General features: G+C 43.1%; 1 protein-coding gene across 1 annotated transcript in view; it reads left to right on the plus strand.

The window, feature by feature from the left end:
- The window catches only part of LOC134022079 (CUB and sushi domain-containing protein 1-like), a 522528-nt gene that overhangs the window by 386394 nt on the left and 117185 nt on the right, over positions 1 to 18949 (plus strand). Inside the window, exons 37-38 of the mRNA XM_062463297.1 lie at positions 13373 to 13477; positions 17433 to 17551. Coding sequence (XP_062319281.1) covers positions 13373 to 13477; positions 17433 to 17551 — 224 coding nt within the window. The remainder of the gene's footprint in view (positions 1 to 13372; positions 13478 to 17432; positions 17552 to 18949) is intronic.

The following is an 18949-nucleotide window of genomic DNA, read 5'->3' on the forward strand; positions in this document are numbered from 1 at the left end:
CCAAAATGGTGGCATCGCTACATTTGCGCCATCTAGTGGCGGTTGTCAAAGACACACCAGAGCTTTGCTTATAAAGACTGACAAACGGACGGAGTCGGACTGATTCGTTGAATTTATAGTACTCCGAAGGCTGTGGGTGCTGAAAACAATTCACTGCCAGAAGAGTAGGTGGCGCTGCACTGCGATGCTAGCTAGGTTATCGAAAAGTCGGAGCAAATTTACAAATTAGCCGTTTCATCAATAAAATAAGCACATTTTCAGCAACTACACTACCCATTTCTCGTCACATTTTTATTCAGATGCTGATTTACATGTACTGTAAACAACACTGCATCACCCCCACCCCCACTAACCACTAACACTGATGCAGTGTTGTTAGATGTACATCAAATGCCCAACCAGAGAAGAGAACACTCTGGATCACTGCTACACTACAGTCAGTAGAGCCTACCATGCCGTCCCTCGTGCAGCACTGGGTCTGACCACAGGGCTCTCAAGTTTTGAAGACAGGCAAGAGTGACATTCCCCCCCATACCCCCCCCCCCCCCACCAGGGGGTCAAAATTAATTAATTAATTGCTTTTTACCTGACATCTTTGAAAGGCAGCAATGATTAATGCATTCATGGCCAGGATATAATTATAAAATATGACATTATTTTAAAAGTGACCTATAACATCGACTATGCAAAACACATACAATTATTACGCGTATTTGGAAAGAGATGTTTATAATGTGACAATATGTCAGTCATCGTGTGATAACGAAAATATGACTAGGCCTATTATATGTATCAGACGAAATATTGCAAGCTCCATCAAAGGTATCAGGCCTATGTTCGTCCCGCACTGGGTTCGAAGCTGCCACCTCTGACATTCCAAGCGCCACCACTACCAACTAGGCCAACGAAAAGCTAGCTAACCGTCGACGCGGGTGGCCTTTTACATACCTGAGGAGTGAGTTTCACCGATACACACCGGCTACATCTATGAACTACTTGTTCTGAGCAGGTGTTGTCAGTGAACAGGCTGTAAAACTGTTGGTTAAGACACTCATGAAAAACTGATGCTAATTGTCTGGGAAACATTTTCTAACAGCAGTCAAGTTGTCATTGTTTGTCTCAAACAAGTTGTGAATTTGTTGTAACATTAAAACAGGATATCATGACTGTGCTCAAAGTGATGCTCGAGCTCCAGTGGTTTGCTCTGTAGGTGAACGAAACTTTTGGAAGACGTTGTAGCAGAATCACGTAAAAAATTACAGGATATGCTTTTTTTCCATTGGTTGTTGCATTAAATCTTACCCAGATACAATGGTGCTATTTTCCGATTGGCTATTGTATAGACCCTTTCTTTTTTTTGATTGGCTGATAAGTGGCAGGCTCGACTAAGAACTCCAGGGGAGACGCGCTTGATTCCTGCCGGTTCCATAGTGAGAGTGGCGCGGCCAGAGGAATTTTGTTTGGGTGCTGCGGCATATTAAATATATTATAAATATTTTTTTTCTGCGTGAGAAATACAATGTGTGGCGGGAGGGCGTGACAAAAGACCGAAATGAGTGACTGTCACGCTCAATGCGTGACACTTGAGAGCCCTGTGACCATGCCATGGTCCATCTGATTCCTGCATACAGGCAGAAATTAAAGCTCTGTAAACCTGTTGTGAAGACATCAAAACAGTGGACCAGTGAGGCTATGGAGGATCTGCGGGCGTGCTTGGACTGTACTGACTGGGATATGTTCACGACTGCTACCAATAGTCTGGATGAACTCACAGAGGCTGTGACATCATACATCAGCTTCTGTGAGGACTGCTGTATTCCAACATGCACGAGGGTGAACTTCAACAACGACAAGCCCTGGTTCTCAGCAGAGCTCAGAAGGTTGAGGTCAGAGAAGGAGGAAGCTTTTAGGAGTGGGGAAAGAGACAGATTCAAGGAGTCGAAGAACAGGTTTAGCAAGGCGGTGAGAGAGGCTAAACGACTGTACTCAGAGAGACTGAAGCGCCAGTTCTCTGCTAATGACTCTGATTCTGTCTGGAGAGGGCTCAGGCAGATTACCAACTACAAGCCCAGAGCCCCCCACTCCACTAACGACTCCCGCCTGGCCAACGACCTGAACGAGTTCTACTGTAGATTTTAAAGACAATTGGACTGTCCTGATCTACCCCCTCCCACCCAAGAGGCCTCCCCCCTCCCCCCCTCTACAGTGACGACTCTCTCCATTCAGGAGAGTGAAGTTAACAGACTTTTCAAGAGGCAGAACCCCTGCAAAGCAGCTGGGCCGGACTCTGTCTCTCCTGCCACCCTCAAGCACTGTGCTGACCAGCTGTCTCCGGTGTTTACCAACATCTTTAACACCTACCTAGAGACATGCCATGTGCCAGCCTGTCTCAAGTCCTCCACCATCATCCCTGTGCCCAAAAAGCCAAGGCCAACAGGACTCAATGACTACAGACCCGTCGCCCTGACCTCTGTGGTTATGAAGTCTTTTAAGCGCCTTGTGCTGGCACACCTCGAATCCATCACCGACCCTTTCCTGGACCCACTGCAGTTTGCCTACAGAGCCAACAGGTCGGTGGATGACGCCGTTAACATGGCCCTCCACTTCACCCTACAGCACCTGGACTCCCCAGCATCCTACGCCAGGATCCTGTTTGTGGATTTCAGCTCTGCCTTCAACACCATCATCCCCGCCCTGCTTCAGGACAAGCTCTCCCAGCTGAACGTTCCCAACTCCACCTGCAGGTGGATCACAGATTTCCTGTCTGACAGGAAGCAGTGCGTTCCCGGTCCATCAGCACCGGATCTCCTCAGGGCTGCGTCCTTTCCCCTCTGCTCTTCTGCCTGTACACCAACAGTTGCACCTCCAGTCATCCGTCTGTCAAACTTCTGAAGTTTGCGGACGACCCTCATTGGGCTCATCTCTGACGGGGACGAGTCTGATTATAGGTGGGAAGCTGACAACCTGGTGACTTGGTGCAGCCAGAACAACTTAGAGCTCAATGCTCTTAAGACAGTGGAGATGGTACTGGACTTCAGGAAGAATACAGCCCCCCACTCACCCCCATCACCCTGTGCGACTCCCCAGTCAACACTGTGGAGTCCTTCCGCTTCCTGGGCACCATCCTCTCCCAGGACCTCAAGTGGGAACTGAACATCAGCTCCCTCTCCAAGAAAGCACAACAGAGGATGTACTTCCTACGGCAGCTGAAGAAATTCAACCTGCCAAAGACAATGATGGTGCACTTCTACACAGCCATCATTGAGTCCATCCTCACCTCTTCCATCACCATCTGGTACGCTGCTGCCACTGCCAAGGACCAGAGCAGACTGCAGCGTATCATCCGCACTGCTGAGAAGGTGATCGGCTGCAATCTGCCTACCCTCGAGGACCTGCACACCTCGAGGACCCTGAGGCGAGCGAGGAAGATTGTGGCCGACCCCTCCCACCCTGGTCACTCCCTGTTCCAGCTACTCCCCTCCGGCAGAAGGCTGCGGTCCATCAGGACCAAAACCTCACGCCATAAGAACAGTTTCTTTCCATCTGCTACTGGCCTCTTCAACAAGGCCAAGGACTCCCATTGACATTCATTCATTATTTATCCCAGTATCTGATTGCACTATGTTGACCACTAATGCTGCTCATTCTTATTCTTATATATATTTTATTTTATATTTAAATTGTTTTATTCTTAGATTGTTTAGTTCTTAGGAATAGTTAATCTTCTGTACCTTTACTTAATTTAAGATTCGTATATGTTTAGTGTTTGCACCTCCCTGCCACAGTAAATTCCGTGTTTGTATAACATACATGGCGAATAAACCGAATTCTGATTCTGTTTAGCTGAAATATGAATTGTAAAAACTTACAGCAATGGCGGTCTGTTGTAAAAATTGAAGATGTAACTGTTATCCTGTATAAGAATGATTCTGAGTTCAGTATTCCTTGGGTGCAAAAAGATGGCTACCCCCAAATCTGAACTCTGGGTAAACATACAAGACCCTTATCTTGGGGCTGAGGACTTAGAAGAAGGGGTTTAGGATTCTGTTCGTCTTGTTGGTCACGGCAACCCCGCCCCTGACGCAAGCGGTTCTTAATACGGACCAATCACAGCCAAGGGGTATAGCGAAAGCATAGTCAGGAAAATCAGGAGGTGCATGTAGAGCTCTCCGAGGGGCTCGAACAGGGCTCGGAGAGGGTGTTCCCTGTGTCCGTGAAAACGGAGTAGTATATTTCGGCCTTAACTCGAGACTAGTGATGGGAAGTTCGGATCATTTTACTGATTCGGTTCTTTGAATCTCGTTCAGTAAAATGAACGAATCTTTTTTTGAGTCATTCGTTCATTTCAAGGGGGGGGGGGCTATCCGTCCACTGCAAAGACGTATCATATTCTCATGTAGGTTAGTGCATGACATGTGCACCAGCAGATACTATTTTAAAAGAAATTACTGCATTAAAATAATGTATCATGACAGTTTGTATGATTTGGTCATTTATTATCACACTAGCATTTAATTATCACGGCAAACAATTACACTGCACTAAACTGTAAGTGTAAATGTAAAGTGAAAATAACAAAACCAGTCAGTATGATGACTTGAGCGAATATCATTCACGTCTTACTAAAACAGCGGCCACGCCAAAGGGAATGAGGAAACTGTTTCCTCTACTAAAAAATACAATGCGGGTCACGTGAAAAAAGGATCCAAAGACTCGTAGAAAGACCGAGTCGGGAAATGAACGAATCGTTCGTTTCCTCTAGCTACCAGTACAGCAGGTCACGTGAAAAATGATCCAAAGACTCGTAGAAAGACCGAGTCGGGAAATGGACGAATCGTTCGTTTCCTCTAGCTACCACTACAGAGCCTATGCAGGTCACGTGAAAAATGATCCAAAGACTCGTAGAAAGACCGAGTCGGGAAATGAACGAATAATTTCTGTTTACTTGGACGAGCCTATGATGAACGAATCACTCTTTGAGAGGACTCGTTACTCCCGAGTCCTTGTAAGGATTCGTTCAAAATGAACGAATCGTTCACGAACGACACATCACTACTCGAGACTGCTATCTCTTGTGAAGGCGTGAAGCCTGGGACACACTGGCCACAAAGCGCCGTGATTGCCTGCGACCTGATAGTTTCGGCAGCTGGTCGAATTTTTTTGAGAGACGCTTGCGAAATCAGTTGCAGGATAATAAAATACACCATATTAGTTCATATATTTGAATAAAAAACATTTTACGACATTAATTGTAGACTACGGTGAACATTTGTAAAGTTGTAGACTTTATAATATTGTTTTAAATATTACTTTGGAGGCCTACGTACTTTACTAGTATTCACCCTATATAAAACCTAACTACACAATGTTGGTAACGAACGGCCGTAACGTAAGAAACAAGTTGGTACGCGTTGCACACAACACACACGCGTGCAGATTCAGACATCGAGAGAGCCCCCCAAGTCGATTTTGAAAATCAGCGAGAAATTCGAGGAGATGGACGACATCAAATTAATTCTCGAAGTTGAAAAGCACAGGGAGTTGTATGACCCCCAGCACCAATTTTACAAGGACAACGTAGAGAAGGACCAATGCTGGGATGCTGTTGGGGCGGCTGTTGCGACGGTAGTTGGAGCAACAAAAAGGTTCCTGTTGTTTAATTTGTAACTTGTTTAACTACATTCTCTTATGGTTCTTCCCATTGGCACTTATTTGCTTTTCACAATGTATGCTTCATGTTTGGCTACCCGCAATGTTTTGGGGCTATCTCGTTGTTATGATCAGTGACCTATGCACTTTTGTAAAGCTCTCTCTTGGAAGTTGCTTTGGATAAAAGCGTCTGCTACATGAATAAATGTAAATGTAACAAGTTGCCTAAATATAGCCTATGCCATGTTTATGTACCATGTCAGCTTTACATGTGAAAAAGGAAAGCTCAGAGAAGGTGAAAGGCTTGGTGACCGGCGTGGAGAAATGCGTGTCTAGTGTGAACAGCATCGCGCCATTCGTCGTGTCCCAGGCGTAAGACTTTAGCACCTTTCAAAATAAAAGCACACCGTCAGAAGTTCGGTAAATTAAAGTTCGATTTTTTGACGGAAGCGAAGCACACGTCCGAGACCCTCTCCACGACCCACATGTTGAGAAACACTGGTCTAAATTTAAAAAGTAGCCTAATGCAGGCATCATGTGTCTCTACCGCACTTAAGGCGATTATCCTACCACAGCTACCTAAGGACTGATGCCAAGGAGTTTCTTGGACAAAGAATATAATTTTAAACTGAATGAATGAGTATACCAACAGTAAAGGAAACCAGTCTCTTCTAGACTATGCTAAGCTACAACAGGCTAGGGCAGGCTAAGGTAAGGACACCAGTCTCCTTCAGGCTGCATTACACTTGGGAAAGCTACAGTAGAGTGTCCTCCAGGCCAGTGGGATCTAAGTGCAGCGTTAACCTTTCATGTGTCCCAGAGGTGGCTCCTACGTTCACGCCCCTGGCAACACCTTCCCACGCGCCTGCATTAAAGTATTCTAAAGGTCAAAGAGCCAGGGAGCTGAGAGTGACTGAAGCACTGGCAGGCCACCAGCACACACCAGGAACATCTGACACTGGCAGTCTCTTCTACTTCTCTCTTTCTGTCTACCCCTGTTTTGTGAGCTCAGTAGGGAGTCACCTGTCAGCTACAGTGATGCCTGTCAAAAATAGGTGGGGAGTTGGGGGGGCACACAAGCCAACATTGCTGCAACATTTAGATGCAGGTCTCTTCGTCTACCTCTTCCTCACCTTTCTTCTTCTCTCTTCTTCTTTGCTTTACTGTCCCCCTCCTCTCATCTCTCCTTTTGTCTCATTGTCTCTCTTTCCTCTCAACTCTCCCATTCTAATCAACTTTTTTTTTGCTCTCTGTTGCAAATCAATTAGGATAATTCTCATAATCAAAACTATCTGAACTCTGTCTGCTCCCTTTCTTTGTGTCTCTTTCTTTCTTCTGATTTTCCTGTTTTACTGTAGTTTGTCTTCACCAAGCACAGTTGAACACATCCAATCACTGCTATTTTCCATTGTTTTACCTTTAGCTGTAGTTCAAAACCAGCCGCATGGTGTGTGTGTGTGTGGGGGGGTTCTCTTTCATTTATCATTCCATTGTTAATATCATATGTTCCATTAAGCATTTCCATCTCTAACATACTGGAATCTGACCATAGTGCACTGAGAGACAAAACAATTTTTCTGCTTCCTGTGTCTCTCCGGAGTCACTTGAACAATGTCCCCAATCAACACAGGCTACAGAATCCTAATGAAATGTAGACCTCTAAATATCTGATTAAATCCATCTGAGTATGTGTTCTGGTTAATGAAAGGGATAGGTTTTTGTGTGTGTGTGTGTGTGTTTGGTATGAGGTGCTGTGGAGCTGTCAAATTTCATCAAAAAATTATTAGTCAAGTCCCTGAAGCGTAACGAAGCATTTTACTGAGAGCACTCATCAGCATAATGCACTGAGACCATGTTAGACTGGCATGGCATGCCTTTACTTCTGCAAGAGACTGATGCACTTAAACACAGGCATCCATCTCACCATACAGGCTATCAGTAGGCTAACCTGGTCAGATTAACCCTTGTGCTGCCTTCGGGTCACATGACCCAAAGGTTCATAACGAACCATCGTTGTGTTTACCCAATTTTACCCAATACAAAAACAAATAAAAAGAATTTTCTTTTAACCTTCGCAATGTGGGGGGTCTGAGACAGCCCAACGGTTAAAAGAAAAGGCTTCACTTTGTTTTTGTATGCGGTAAAGTTGTCGCAATACGACGGTGGGTCACAATGACTGATGGGTCAGAATGACCCGAAGATAACACAAGGGTTAAATATATAGCTGTCCAAGGAAGTTCATGTGTTGGTATGTGCAGTGAATGTCTGTGGGGGGAGCGGTTAGGGAATCGGGCTACCAATCAGAAGGTTGCTGGTTCGATTCCAGGCTGTGAAAAATTAAGTTGTGTCCCCGGGCAAGGCACTTCACCCTACTTGCCCCGGGGAAATGTCCCAGTACTTTAAGTCGCTCTGGATAAGAGTGTCTGTTAAATGTAATTTAATGTGTCTGTCTATATTATGGTTTTGTGTAAATTAATTTTAAGATTGTGAGAGCCAATTATGATTTACTCTTTATTGACTGTTCATCAGCCTCACTATAAGACACACATGCGCACACACACTCAAAGGTAAGATGACCTTGGCTCCATTTGATATTACACAGGTCTTCTTTGTATTCCTCTCTTCTCACAAGAAGGAAGAACTTCAATGACTATCAAACCCTCAAAGTAGTTTTTATTTCAACTTTTTCTTTTTTTCTATCTCTAATTCTTCAATGTTGTCGACCTTTGGAAAGGAGAGTCTTTCATGAGGGACAGGAACCCTAAGGCAGCCAACCAGTTACTCAGTCAGCCAGTCAGTCAGCAGTTAATCAGGATAATGGGCTCATAATTCTTACAGCTCATACATTCATATTGTGCACTGGCCTGCTTCTCAACCTCTGCACTGATGGTACTGCAAAAATACTAAACGTTATCCAGTAAAAGCCAGTATATTTTACTCAACAAAACCTAATTAAATATTAATACATTATTTTAACTTTAATAACACTTTGTAAATATAGCTGCAAGCAGCAATGGCGGATTCCTCCTTCAAAATGGCAAAATGTTGTAAGATTGACATAATAGATAGTTACACTGGGATTAACCAGAAGACTTGAAACTGTAATTTATGTCAGAATAAAAATTATATATGTTTATACCTCTGACTGGATAAAAACCCACCACCCTTTGAACATCAGCAATGCGTCTCATCCTACTAAGCCATTCACAGACTTAGACATTTGACTGTTCAGTTTTTGTATCAGAAAATAAGATGTTTCTCCAATGAGTTAGGGTTGAAAAAGGTGATGCGCCACCTACTGTTGAGGACATGAAGTTTGCGGTATTGCACAAAAACACAAACAAGGCCGTTAAAAGTAGTGGTGGGCCGTTATCGGCGTTAACGTGCTGCGACTCTTATCGGCGATAAATAAAATATTGGCGTTAATCTATTCTCAAAGTTGGGTTGGGAGCTGGGTCTATACTACCCAAGCTATGATGACTTTCACCTTGATATTTTAGCGCGGATGTATACCTAGCCGAATTGCACTGTAGGGGGCGAGAACGAGTCTTCAAACCTGTGTGTATGCCTTGTGTATGAAATTATCACATCAAACGTGACGTGCTAACATGGATGCAGCTATGAAGCCGCCTGGTTTGCTTCAGGGAAAATGTATTTTTAAGAAGCTTCCCAATGGAAACCTCGACAAGACTAAGGTTGTTTGCACCTTGTGCTATGCGGAATTAGTTTACTGTAGGAGTTCTTCCAGTCTCAAATACCACCGAAACGCAAAGCATTCCTTAGCTAATGCGGAAGATGCCAGGCCAAGCACTGATGTAGCGCAGGGGAAGAGTCGTCGTCAAACTACGATGTTTGAGTGCAACCGAGGCAAGCCCGTCAGCACAGCTCTATCAGCCAAGCTAACTAATCTAATAAACAGTTAATAAACACAAGTACATCTTATTGAACATCATTTATTTTCATCACCAATTATCATAGTAGAACAGCTTTCTCAAGCAGTTTGTGATGCATTTTGGAAACAGGAGATGAGCTCCTGGTCTAATGCGCCACCTGGCTTGAGAAACCCGTTCTCAAAGACTTACTTTTAGTCATTATTTGGGTAGCACACATATTCTGAATGCCTTCGGCGGAATTCAAATGAGCCATTTTAATCTAGATTAATGCCAAGATTACAGTGAGATTAATCTAGATTAAAAAAAATTATCTATGCCCACCACTAGTTAAAAGATAAAAAAAACTCCTTTACTTCAATAATTATCTCCTTCAGACGCGCGAATGATTGTTTTGATGGAATTCTGCGAGTTTAGAAGCAAAAGAAGTGAGAAAGTTACTGTGGTAATTTTTTTTAAACAATGTCAATCCTGTTGCTGTGTTCGGCTGTTCGTTGAGATTGGGGAAGAAAAAGTTGTCTACATTCAAGATACGTACATTTCCTATTAAAACGGGACAACGGGATGACTGGGTTGCTGCTGTAAAGAATAGCTTACTCGTAGTGTTTTAAAAAGGTTGTTTGGAAGGGAATTTCAAATCATGCCTAGCATCAGTGGCGATGTGTCCTGGGGGGTGTTCCATCAACGTCGCTAACGCAAGTCGCGCTTACACGAATAAGTCTCACTTGGGTAAACGTCAATTTAGACTTAAGCCTCAAGCCGTTCCACTAACGTTCCGTTCCACTAACAGGCAACGCTAATTCAAGCTAGACCTCAATAAGCTTAGACTGTGCTGCCCAGATCAGGCGATCGTCGAAAAGAGTTGTTATGTCGCAAAAAGCAAAGCGTAAACCAGCAGAGGGGCGTTATTTTCAGCAGCGTAATTTTTTTTATCATAACTATATGCAGTTAGGCCTACTGATAATTTGCGTAATTTGATGAACTGTCTGAAACCGTTCTGACAGTAGCCTATGGCCAATATTCTCAACAGGAGATTGAGAATAATAGCCCAAAAAAGAACGTGGCAGCAATTGAAAATTGTAGGATAAAATTCAAAACACTGAAGAAGGCCATGGCACTTGATGTGGGCTAATAATGTTTTTGTCTTCACATCTTGAACAAAATTAATAAATTAGCCTACTTCAAAATATCTTTGCCACACACATTTATTAACTGATAGGCTAAGTGCTGAGCTTTAAGATAAAAGGGAAAGATAACCATGACTAAAATGGGGATTCACTGAAATAAGTATTATTGCACAGATCCAGCACAAACTTTCAGATCAGAAGGTGACCCAAACTGTAGCACACTTTGCTTGGCAGTTAAAATTGCTCAGCATGACTAAGAATATATAATTATTATATTACACGTGCATATTTAATCCAAATCCAATGATTACTATTCTGGCTGACAGTGTATGGACAGCTGCCCCATATTTCCAGATTTCCAATTAACATAGTATGCCTCCACAGATCCAGAGGGGGCTTGGACAGTGGCAAACTGTGGCTGTTTGAAGGGCAGGGGCAGAAAAATTAAAAGGGCTGCTACTGCACAACATGGGCTCTCACCAGTGTAACAATGGGAATGGGACGACACCCCAAGTGTCGTCACAGCCTCACTTTGGGAAAGCATGTCCTAGTGGGCACATTGTAGGGGACACTGTTGGGCACAGCATCTAATCGTCTTCTTTAGAAAGGGCACCATTTGGGACACTGTCATGTAGGGGTAGCATAAAGGGCACTTCATAACAGCACCCTTTTCCATTGTAAGTAAGGGCACGGGAACAGTCAAATATAGACCATTGTAAGGGCACCTTATAGGGTACTGCATCTCTCTACTATAAAGTTTCTCTACTATAAAGGAACTCATTAAGACATGTTTTGAAATTTATAGAGGGCACACTATCATTTATTGCGTTATGGGGCACCCTGGGCACTCAAGCATATTTCACAATGTGAATGGCAGACAGTAGGGCACTTGGTCTCATTTTTGCCACTCTAGAGAGCATTTTAGAAACGCTTTTTCAACCATGGGGGCACCAGACAGTCATCCCCTGAGTCTTCCAGTGGACCTGGATACACCCATGGGGACAGTATATTGCACCTATAATATTGGGGAAGCCAGAAGGAGAGGTAATATAGAGGCTTGTCAACATATAGGCTACTTTAAACAATGAAAATACTTTATACAATGAATTGTATAAAGTATACATGAATAAAAAGTCTGCTTTGGAGCAAGGTATACCCTTCATATTTCCTGGCAGAGTTATCTCTACCATGCATAGACTACAAGTAGCTCGCTACTGTGGTGAACCTAGCTTGTTTTGCAGTGGTTTACACAGTCTCGCTAAACAGATGATCGGAGTGTTGTGATGGGCTCAAATAAACACGCATTGCTATGTTTTACAACCGGAGGATTGATCGGAAGACTAGAAAACTCAGAATAAAAACTAAAAACTATGCCTTTGTCTGGTTTTGAACCTACAACCCTTTGCTTACCAGCACAACATCTTAGCCAATTGAGCCATTCCCAGACATGGATTACACAAAGTTCAGTAACTGCATAATAAAAAAAAAGCAGTTTCTCCAATGGCGAGCATTGTCAGATTTGGTCCAAGTTCAAACAGCTGTAATTCAGTCATATTTTGACATATCAAGGTGAAACTTTGCATGGTACTTCATGGGCGTGTCACCTTAAAGCCTATTAGGTTTGAACCATCCTTCAAAAATACATTTGATTTAGTGACACAAACATATTGAGGCAATGTGGACATTTACATAAATACACCCCTTTCAGCCATTTTGTATTTGATTCAATTGTCTTAAGTAACTTTTTTAAATACGTCAATGATACATATCTGTACAAAATTTCAAGTCAATTAGAGCTTTGGTTCAAGAAAAGAGGAATTTTTAAGGTTTTCCTAAATTATCACTGTACAGGAAAATCCATCATGGCGGACCTTATGAGTTCATGAGGCATGCACACCAAGTTTCAGAAGAATTGGAGCAATGGGTTGGAAATGCCATCACTTCGAAACTTGGACTTTTGGGGCGTGGCCTGTGGCGCCCCCTATTGTCCGATGTGGCCCATATTTGGTGTGGGGGTACCCACTTGGATGTAGTATCAATGTGCCAAATTAGAAAATGTATTACCAGGGACTTTTTTAGATATTGGGGCGCAAGGAGAAAAAAAAAAAAGAATAAGAATACTAACAAAAACAATAGGTTCCCTCCTACCGGAGGAACCCTAATAAGAATACTAACAAAAACAATAGGTTCCCTCCTACCGGAGGAACCCTAATAAGAATACTAACAAAAACAATAGGTTCCCTCCTACCGGAGGAACCCTAATAAGAATACTAACAAAAACAATAGGTTCCCTCCTACCGGAGGAACCCTAATAATAATAGAATACTAACAAAAACAATAGGTTCCCTCCTACCGGAGGAACCCTAATAATACCAACAATTACAATAGGGTTCCTCCTGATGGAGGAATCCTAATTATTGCTACTTTTAAGAAAGAAAGAGGTTTTACTGTTCTGTAAAGTTGTACTGTTACTAACTTTTGAGGTGAAACAATTAGCAGAGAAAAGGTCTTTTGTTTTCAACTTTTGGTGAACTTAATACTTGTTTATCTTTTGTTTTGTTGTCAATGTAAGAAATTCAACTAAGTAAAATGATCTCCCCACACTGTAAGATAGTTTGCTTGATTTAAGAATTACCTTCCCAAACTGGGTTAGGGTCTTTAAACATTTAAAGGTATTGTTGTGTGCGTGTTTTTGGTGTGTCTCAGGTACAACAGCCCCTGCCCTATTGAACAGCACATCAAATCAGCTCTACTTGCACTTCCAAAGTGACATCAGCGTAGTGGCGGCTGGCTTCCACCTGGAATATAAAAGTGAGTAAAGCCACAAACCTGAGGTGTTCACATCATCCAGAGACATATAGAGTCCTACATCACAGTCTCATCTCAGACTCCATCTACATGAGCTGGTTTATAGCAGTAGAGTGCATGAGTAATGTGTCCCCGGCTGTGCAAAAGGAATCCGTGCAGGGGACCAGAGTGACGAGCAAGACTAACCTTGTCATCTACTGTCTCAACCCAATAATTTTTTTTATGTCTTGCAACTACATGTAATTGAGCTCATATGCTCTATCTCAGTGGTTCTCAAACCTGTCCTCAAGTACCACCTGTCCTGCATGAGGTTTCCCTGCTCCAACACACCTGATTCAAATAAATGGGTCGTTATCTAGCTCTGTAGAAGCCTGGTAACGTCCAAAACATGCAACAAACATGCATTTGAATCATGTGGAAACATCTCTCTCTCTTTCCCTCCCATTCACATTTACACATTGTGTTTGCTGCAATATATTATTATAATATTATTATAATTTTCATCATTATGTTTTAGAAATAGTAAGAATCATTATCAGTTGTCACAAATATGTGATGTAATTTGAGTAGCCGCAATGTGTGAAGCTGCTGCTTCCCCTCCTACACTTCCCTCCTCTCCCTCTGACACCAACACAGAGCCTCAGGTGACAAGTGCACCTCCACAGAAATGATTTTAACTCAAAATAAAGACACTGGAAATAGGATGACAAAGTCCCCTGCCTTGACAACTGAGTCTAGTGCTAGTGGGAGGTGGCTATGAGATCCTATTTAGTCAGAAGGGGATAAAGTCAGTGAGTGAGTGAGTGAGTGAGTGAGTGAGTGAGCGAGCGAGTGAGCGACTGCCTGTGCCTGTGAGTGTGTCCGAGTGTGTGATAACATCAAGATAGTTTGTGTTGAATGCTGGCCTCTTCTGGTTGTGTATTCACACTATTGCAGGTCTGTAGGCAGTAAGACAGTCTGCTGTAGACCCCCCTTCCTTACCTCAGACCTAACAGCCCCTATTACTCTGCTGCTATCTCTACCTCTCTTCCTGGTCCCCCTATTTTGTCTCTTTCTCTCTCTCTCTCTTTCCATCATGCAGGTGGGAAAGTCTTGAGTAACTGGTGGCCTATCAACCCCAGAACACATTTTTTCCTCTAAAGTTCTGTGCGACAATTCCTATTAACCCTTGTGTTATCTTCGGGTCATTCTGACCCATCAGTCATTGTGACCCACCGTCGTATTGCGACAACTTTACCGCATACAAAAACAAAGTGAAGCATTTTCTTTTAACCGTTGGGCTGTCTCAGACCCCCCACATTGCGAAGGTTAAAAGAAAATTATTTTTATTTGTTTTTGTATTGGGTAAAATTGGGTAAACACAACGATGGTTCGTTATGAACCTTTGGGTCATGTGACCCGAAGGCAGCACGAGGGTTAAAGTGTCTTGTCTGTCATATGGGGGCTTCATCATACCTGTTATGGTCGTCGTTGTCTAGGGGGACAGTAGTAGACTGTCACCGATGCTAGGGCTAACAGCGGCGGGCCCCGTCAGGTGAAAACTGGGAAGGAGAAGCAGGAACACTCACCCCGCCAGGTAGACTCCCACCCCGGTTTCCGGGACAGCTCAAGCCGCCGTTCCGTGCGGCTTACCTGGGCCCCAATCAGGACACAGGGCGTAGTCCCACTCCCCTTTCCATCACCACCATGTGCAAGGCCGCAGCGCCACTAAAGTGTTATATTTAAAAGTTAGTCCCGAGAAAGGGATATGAACCTCCCTCTAACACCCTGCCATTAGGTGTGCACATAACATAGCCTTATCTAAGCTGTAGATAGATAATGCTCTCTCTTTCTTCCTCTCTCTCTTTGCCAGAGGTAGTATCCCTCCTCAGAGTCAGCTGTACTCAGTCTCTTTCGCACACTGTGATCGCTGGTGGTCGGTGAGGGGAATATCTGCCAATCTGTGAATGTCACACGTTTGATAAGTGTTGAACCCCCCATATTCTTGGATGCATTAAACACTTGCAGCTCTGTCATGATGTAAAATTCTGCAGAAAAGTAGGAGTTGTAAGCACAGTGTCATTTGTTTATCTCAGGAAATGGGCACAAAAATAATGTAAGAGAAGAACATGGAATTATTTGAAGTAGTTATTTCGTAAATCTCTTGTTTTGTTACCCATGAACATTTGTCTGTATTCAACAAAATTGTGATTGGCTCAGTCAATAGCATATTAATGTATTCCCATTTAGCCATAAGTGTTGGTCATGTGATATATATATATATATTATTTTATTTTTTTGCCTGGTGCCAGCTGTTAGCAGAATCAAGTAAGAGCCATATATAGATATTTTTTACACATTCCACATGCATTCCAGATCTGCTTGCTGACTTGACTGCCTGCATGTGTGGACAGACTTCACTCTCTTCTGTCACACATCACTGGAAGGCTGTCACAAGAAGACCAATGATTGCACTCGACAAAATGACATGTGGTCTGTAGTTAATGATGAGTTGAAAGAGATTCTCTGCACTCTCCAATCATCTTTTTTTGTTTTGTTTTGGAGCAGTTTGTAAGGTTGTAGGTAAAAATTTGTTTTTCGGGTCGTAGGAAAGTTTCTATGTCCACTTTCAGGTTTAGTTGGAGACCAGAGGGAAATATGGGTCTCACTGTTTTGGGTGAACCCTTGTCTCCCTGACCTGAGAGAGGGTTGTCTCTCTCACTTTCATCTCTGATTGGGCAGGTGAAAGTTGATGTCCCACAGCTCCAGTTCTTATTGTACAAGGGAGAGTGTTGACTCCCTCAGACCCTCTCTGATTGGACATAGAAGATTGTGTTGCATTTGCACCCTCGGCATAGGTGTTCCATGCAGCCTGGTGGCCAGCTATTGATCTGGTTTGGAGAAAAACACTGGGAAAGCTGCTGTGTGCAATGTGAGCGTCAGGCAGATGGAATTGGAATGTACAAGTGATATTGATCAACATAAGTGATCTGCTGCAAGTTTGGTAAAAGACAAGCCGCTCAGGGCTCTGACCATGCCAGGTCGCGCAGTTGTTCACTTTGTAGGTCACCATTTCTTTTCATCCAGGTCATATACAACCTACACACAAACACAAATGCTAGTGGTATTACCTGGATGAATTTTATAGATTAGCAGAGTGAGTGATATGTCGGCATCACAGTTCTTTGCTGTTGATAGAGGGGATAGATAATGAGATTGTTGTTCACACTCATTCACATACTGCAGTGCAGCGACCCCTGCCGGATTACATGTGCATAAAGGATCTTCTTTCTTTAACTTGACTTTGATGGTTGTCATGGCAACATGTTCTCAGGCAGTTCCCTGCAATGAACATTTTCAACCCACAGAAGGATGTTTAAAGAAAGGCACAAAACACCATACTTACTTGATCCTTGCATAGCATGGATCAGTGCATATTCTCATATAGTTTTGTTGTCTTTAGCAGATAAAAAATAAATAAATAATTGTGAGATATGCATTATAAAACAGCGACTAAAACGAAGACAAAGCCTAAAAAATCCATGCCATCGCTGAACAGTTTACAGTTGCTAATGGCCATTAGTTTCTGAATGGTGCTATTTTAGCTGAGCTAGTCAGTCAATACAGCATTATAGCAGTACATTATACTTCACACGGGAGCCTCGTTTGTTGGCCTCGTTTGGCCGTCCTGCGCTAGTTAATACTAGATTATGTATTAATCTACAAACACCTCGCATACCCCTTGCAGAACATGTGTAACCCACTAAGCTATACCGTATTTGTGTTCTTTGCTCTCACTCAAGGATGGATTCCAAACTTTGTTTAGACAGAGTTGAGTCGAGTGCTTTGGGTCTATATTATTGAGGCTATTCAAAATTGTTTACTAATGAATCTATCTGTATGAGTGCGACAAAGTGTTTACATCAGCAAGATGCCATTTTGATACCAGTTCTGATGCCAGTTCTGTTTCTGCCTCCAGCGGTGGGTCTGACCACCTGTCCAGAGCCAATGGTCCCAGCCAATGGGATAAAGACAGGAGATAGGTACATGGTGAACGAGGTGGTGGCCTTCAGCTGTGAGCCAGGATACATACTGCAGGTGAGACACACCCTGTCTTTGTGTCCATTCTTTGTCATCTGCCTGTCTGTCTGTTCGCCTGTCTGACTAACTGTATGTCCATCTGTCAGTCTGCCTGCAGTTTCTATATCTTATTTGTTTGTCAATACTTTTCTTATATATAGTGGCCTTGTGTATTATTGTGTATTCTGGTACATACAATGGATATAAAAAGTCTACACACCCCTGTTAAAATGCCAGGTTTTTGTGATGTAAAAAATTAGACAAAGATAAATCATGTCAGAACTTTTTCCACCTTTAATGGGACCTATAACGTGAACAACATTCATTCAAAGTGACTCTGATTAATGACAAATAAAGGTCATCTGTGCCAGTAAGATTTTCCTGACAATTTCTGAGTTGCATCTCAGAGCAAAAGCCATGGTCCACAGAGAGCTTTCAAAGCATCAGAGGGATCTCATTGTTGAAAGATATCAGTCAGGAGAAGGGTACAAAATAATTTCCAAGCATCACATATACCATGGAACACAGTGAAGACAGTCATCATCAATTGGACAAAATATGGCACAACAGAGACATTACCAAGAACTGGACGTCCCTCCAAAACTGATGAAAAGACGAGAAGAAAACTGGTCAGGGAGGCTTCCAAGAGGCCTACAGCAACATTAAAGGAGTTGCAAGAATTTCTGTCAAGTAATGTCTGTGTGCTACATATGACAACAATCTCCCGTATTCTTCACATGAATGGGCTAAGGGGTAGGGTGGCAAGACGGAAGCCTTTACTTTAGAAGAAAAACATCCAAGCCCGGCTGAAGTTTGCAAAAACCAACATCAAGTCTACCAAAAGCATGTGGGAAAATGTGTTATGGTCTGATGAAACCAAGGTTGAACTTGTTGGCCATAATTCCAAAGGGTATGTTTGGCCCAAAAACAACACTGCACATCACCCAAAGAACACCATACCCACAGCGAAGCATGGTGGCAGCATCATGCTTTGGGGCTGTTTTTCTTCAGCAGGAACCGGGGCCTTAGTCAGGGTGGAGGGAATTATGAACAGTTCCAAATACCAGGACATTTTGGCACAAAACCTTGAAGAAGTTCACCTTTTAGCACGACCCAAAGCACACATCTAATCCACAAAAGCATGGCTTCACCAGAAGAAGATTAACGTTTTGAAATGGGCCAGTTAGATCCCAGACCTGAATCCAATTGAACATCTGTGGGGTGATCTGAAGAGGGCTGTGCAGAGGAGATGTCCTCGCAATCTGACTGATTTGGAGCGCTTTTGCAAAGAAGAGTGGGCAAATATTGCAAAGTCAAAATGTGCCATGCTAATAGAATCCTACCCAAAAGGACTGAGTGCTGTAATAAAATCAAAAGGTGCTTCAACAAAGTATTAGTTTAAGGGTGTGCACACTT

The sequence above is a fragment of the Osmerus eperlanus genome, chromosome 6 (genome assembly GCF_963692335.1).
Source record: "Osmerus eperlanus chromosome 6, fOsmEpe2.1, whole genome shotgun sequence".
NCBI classification, from domain to species: domain Eukaryota; kingdom Metazoa; phylum Chordata; class Actinopteri; order Osmeriformes; family Osmeridae; genus Osmerus; species Osmerus eperlanus.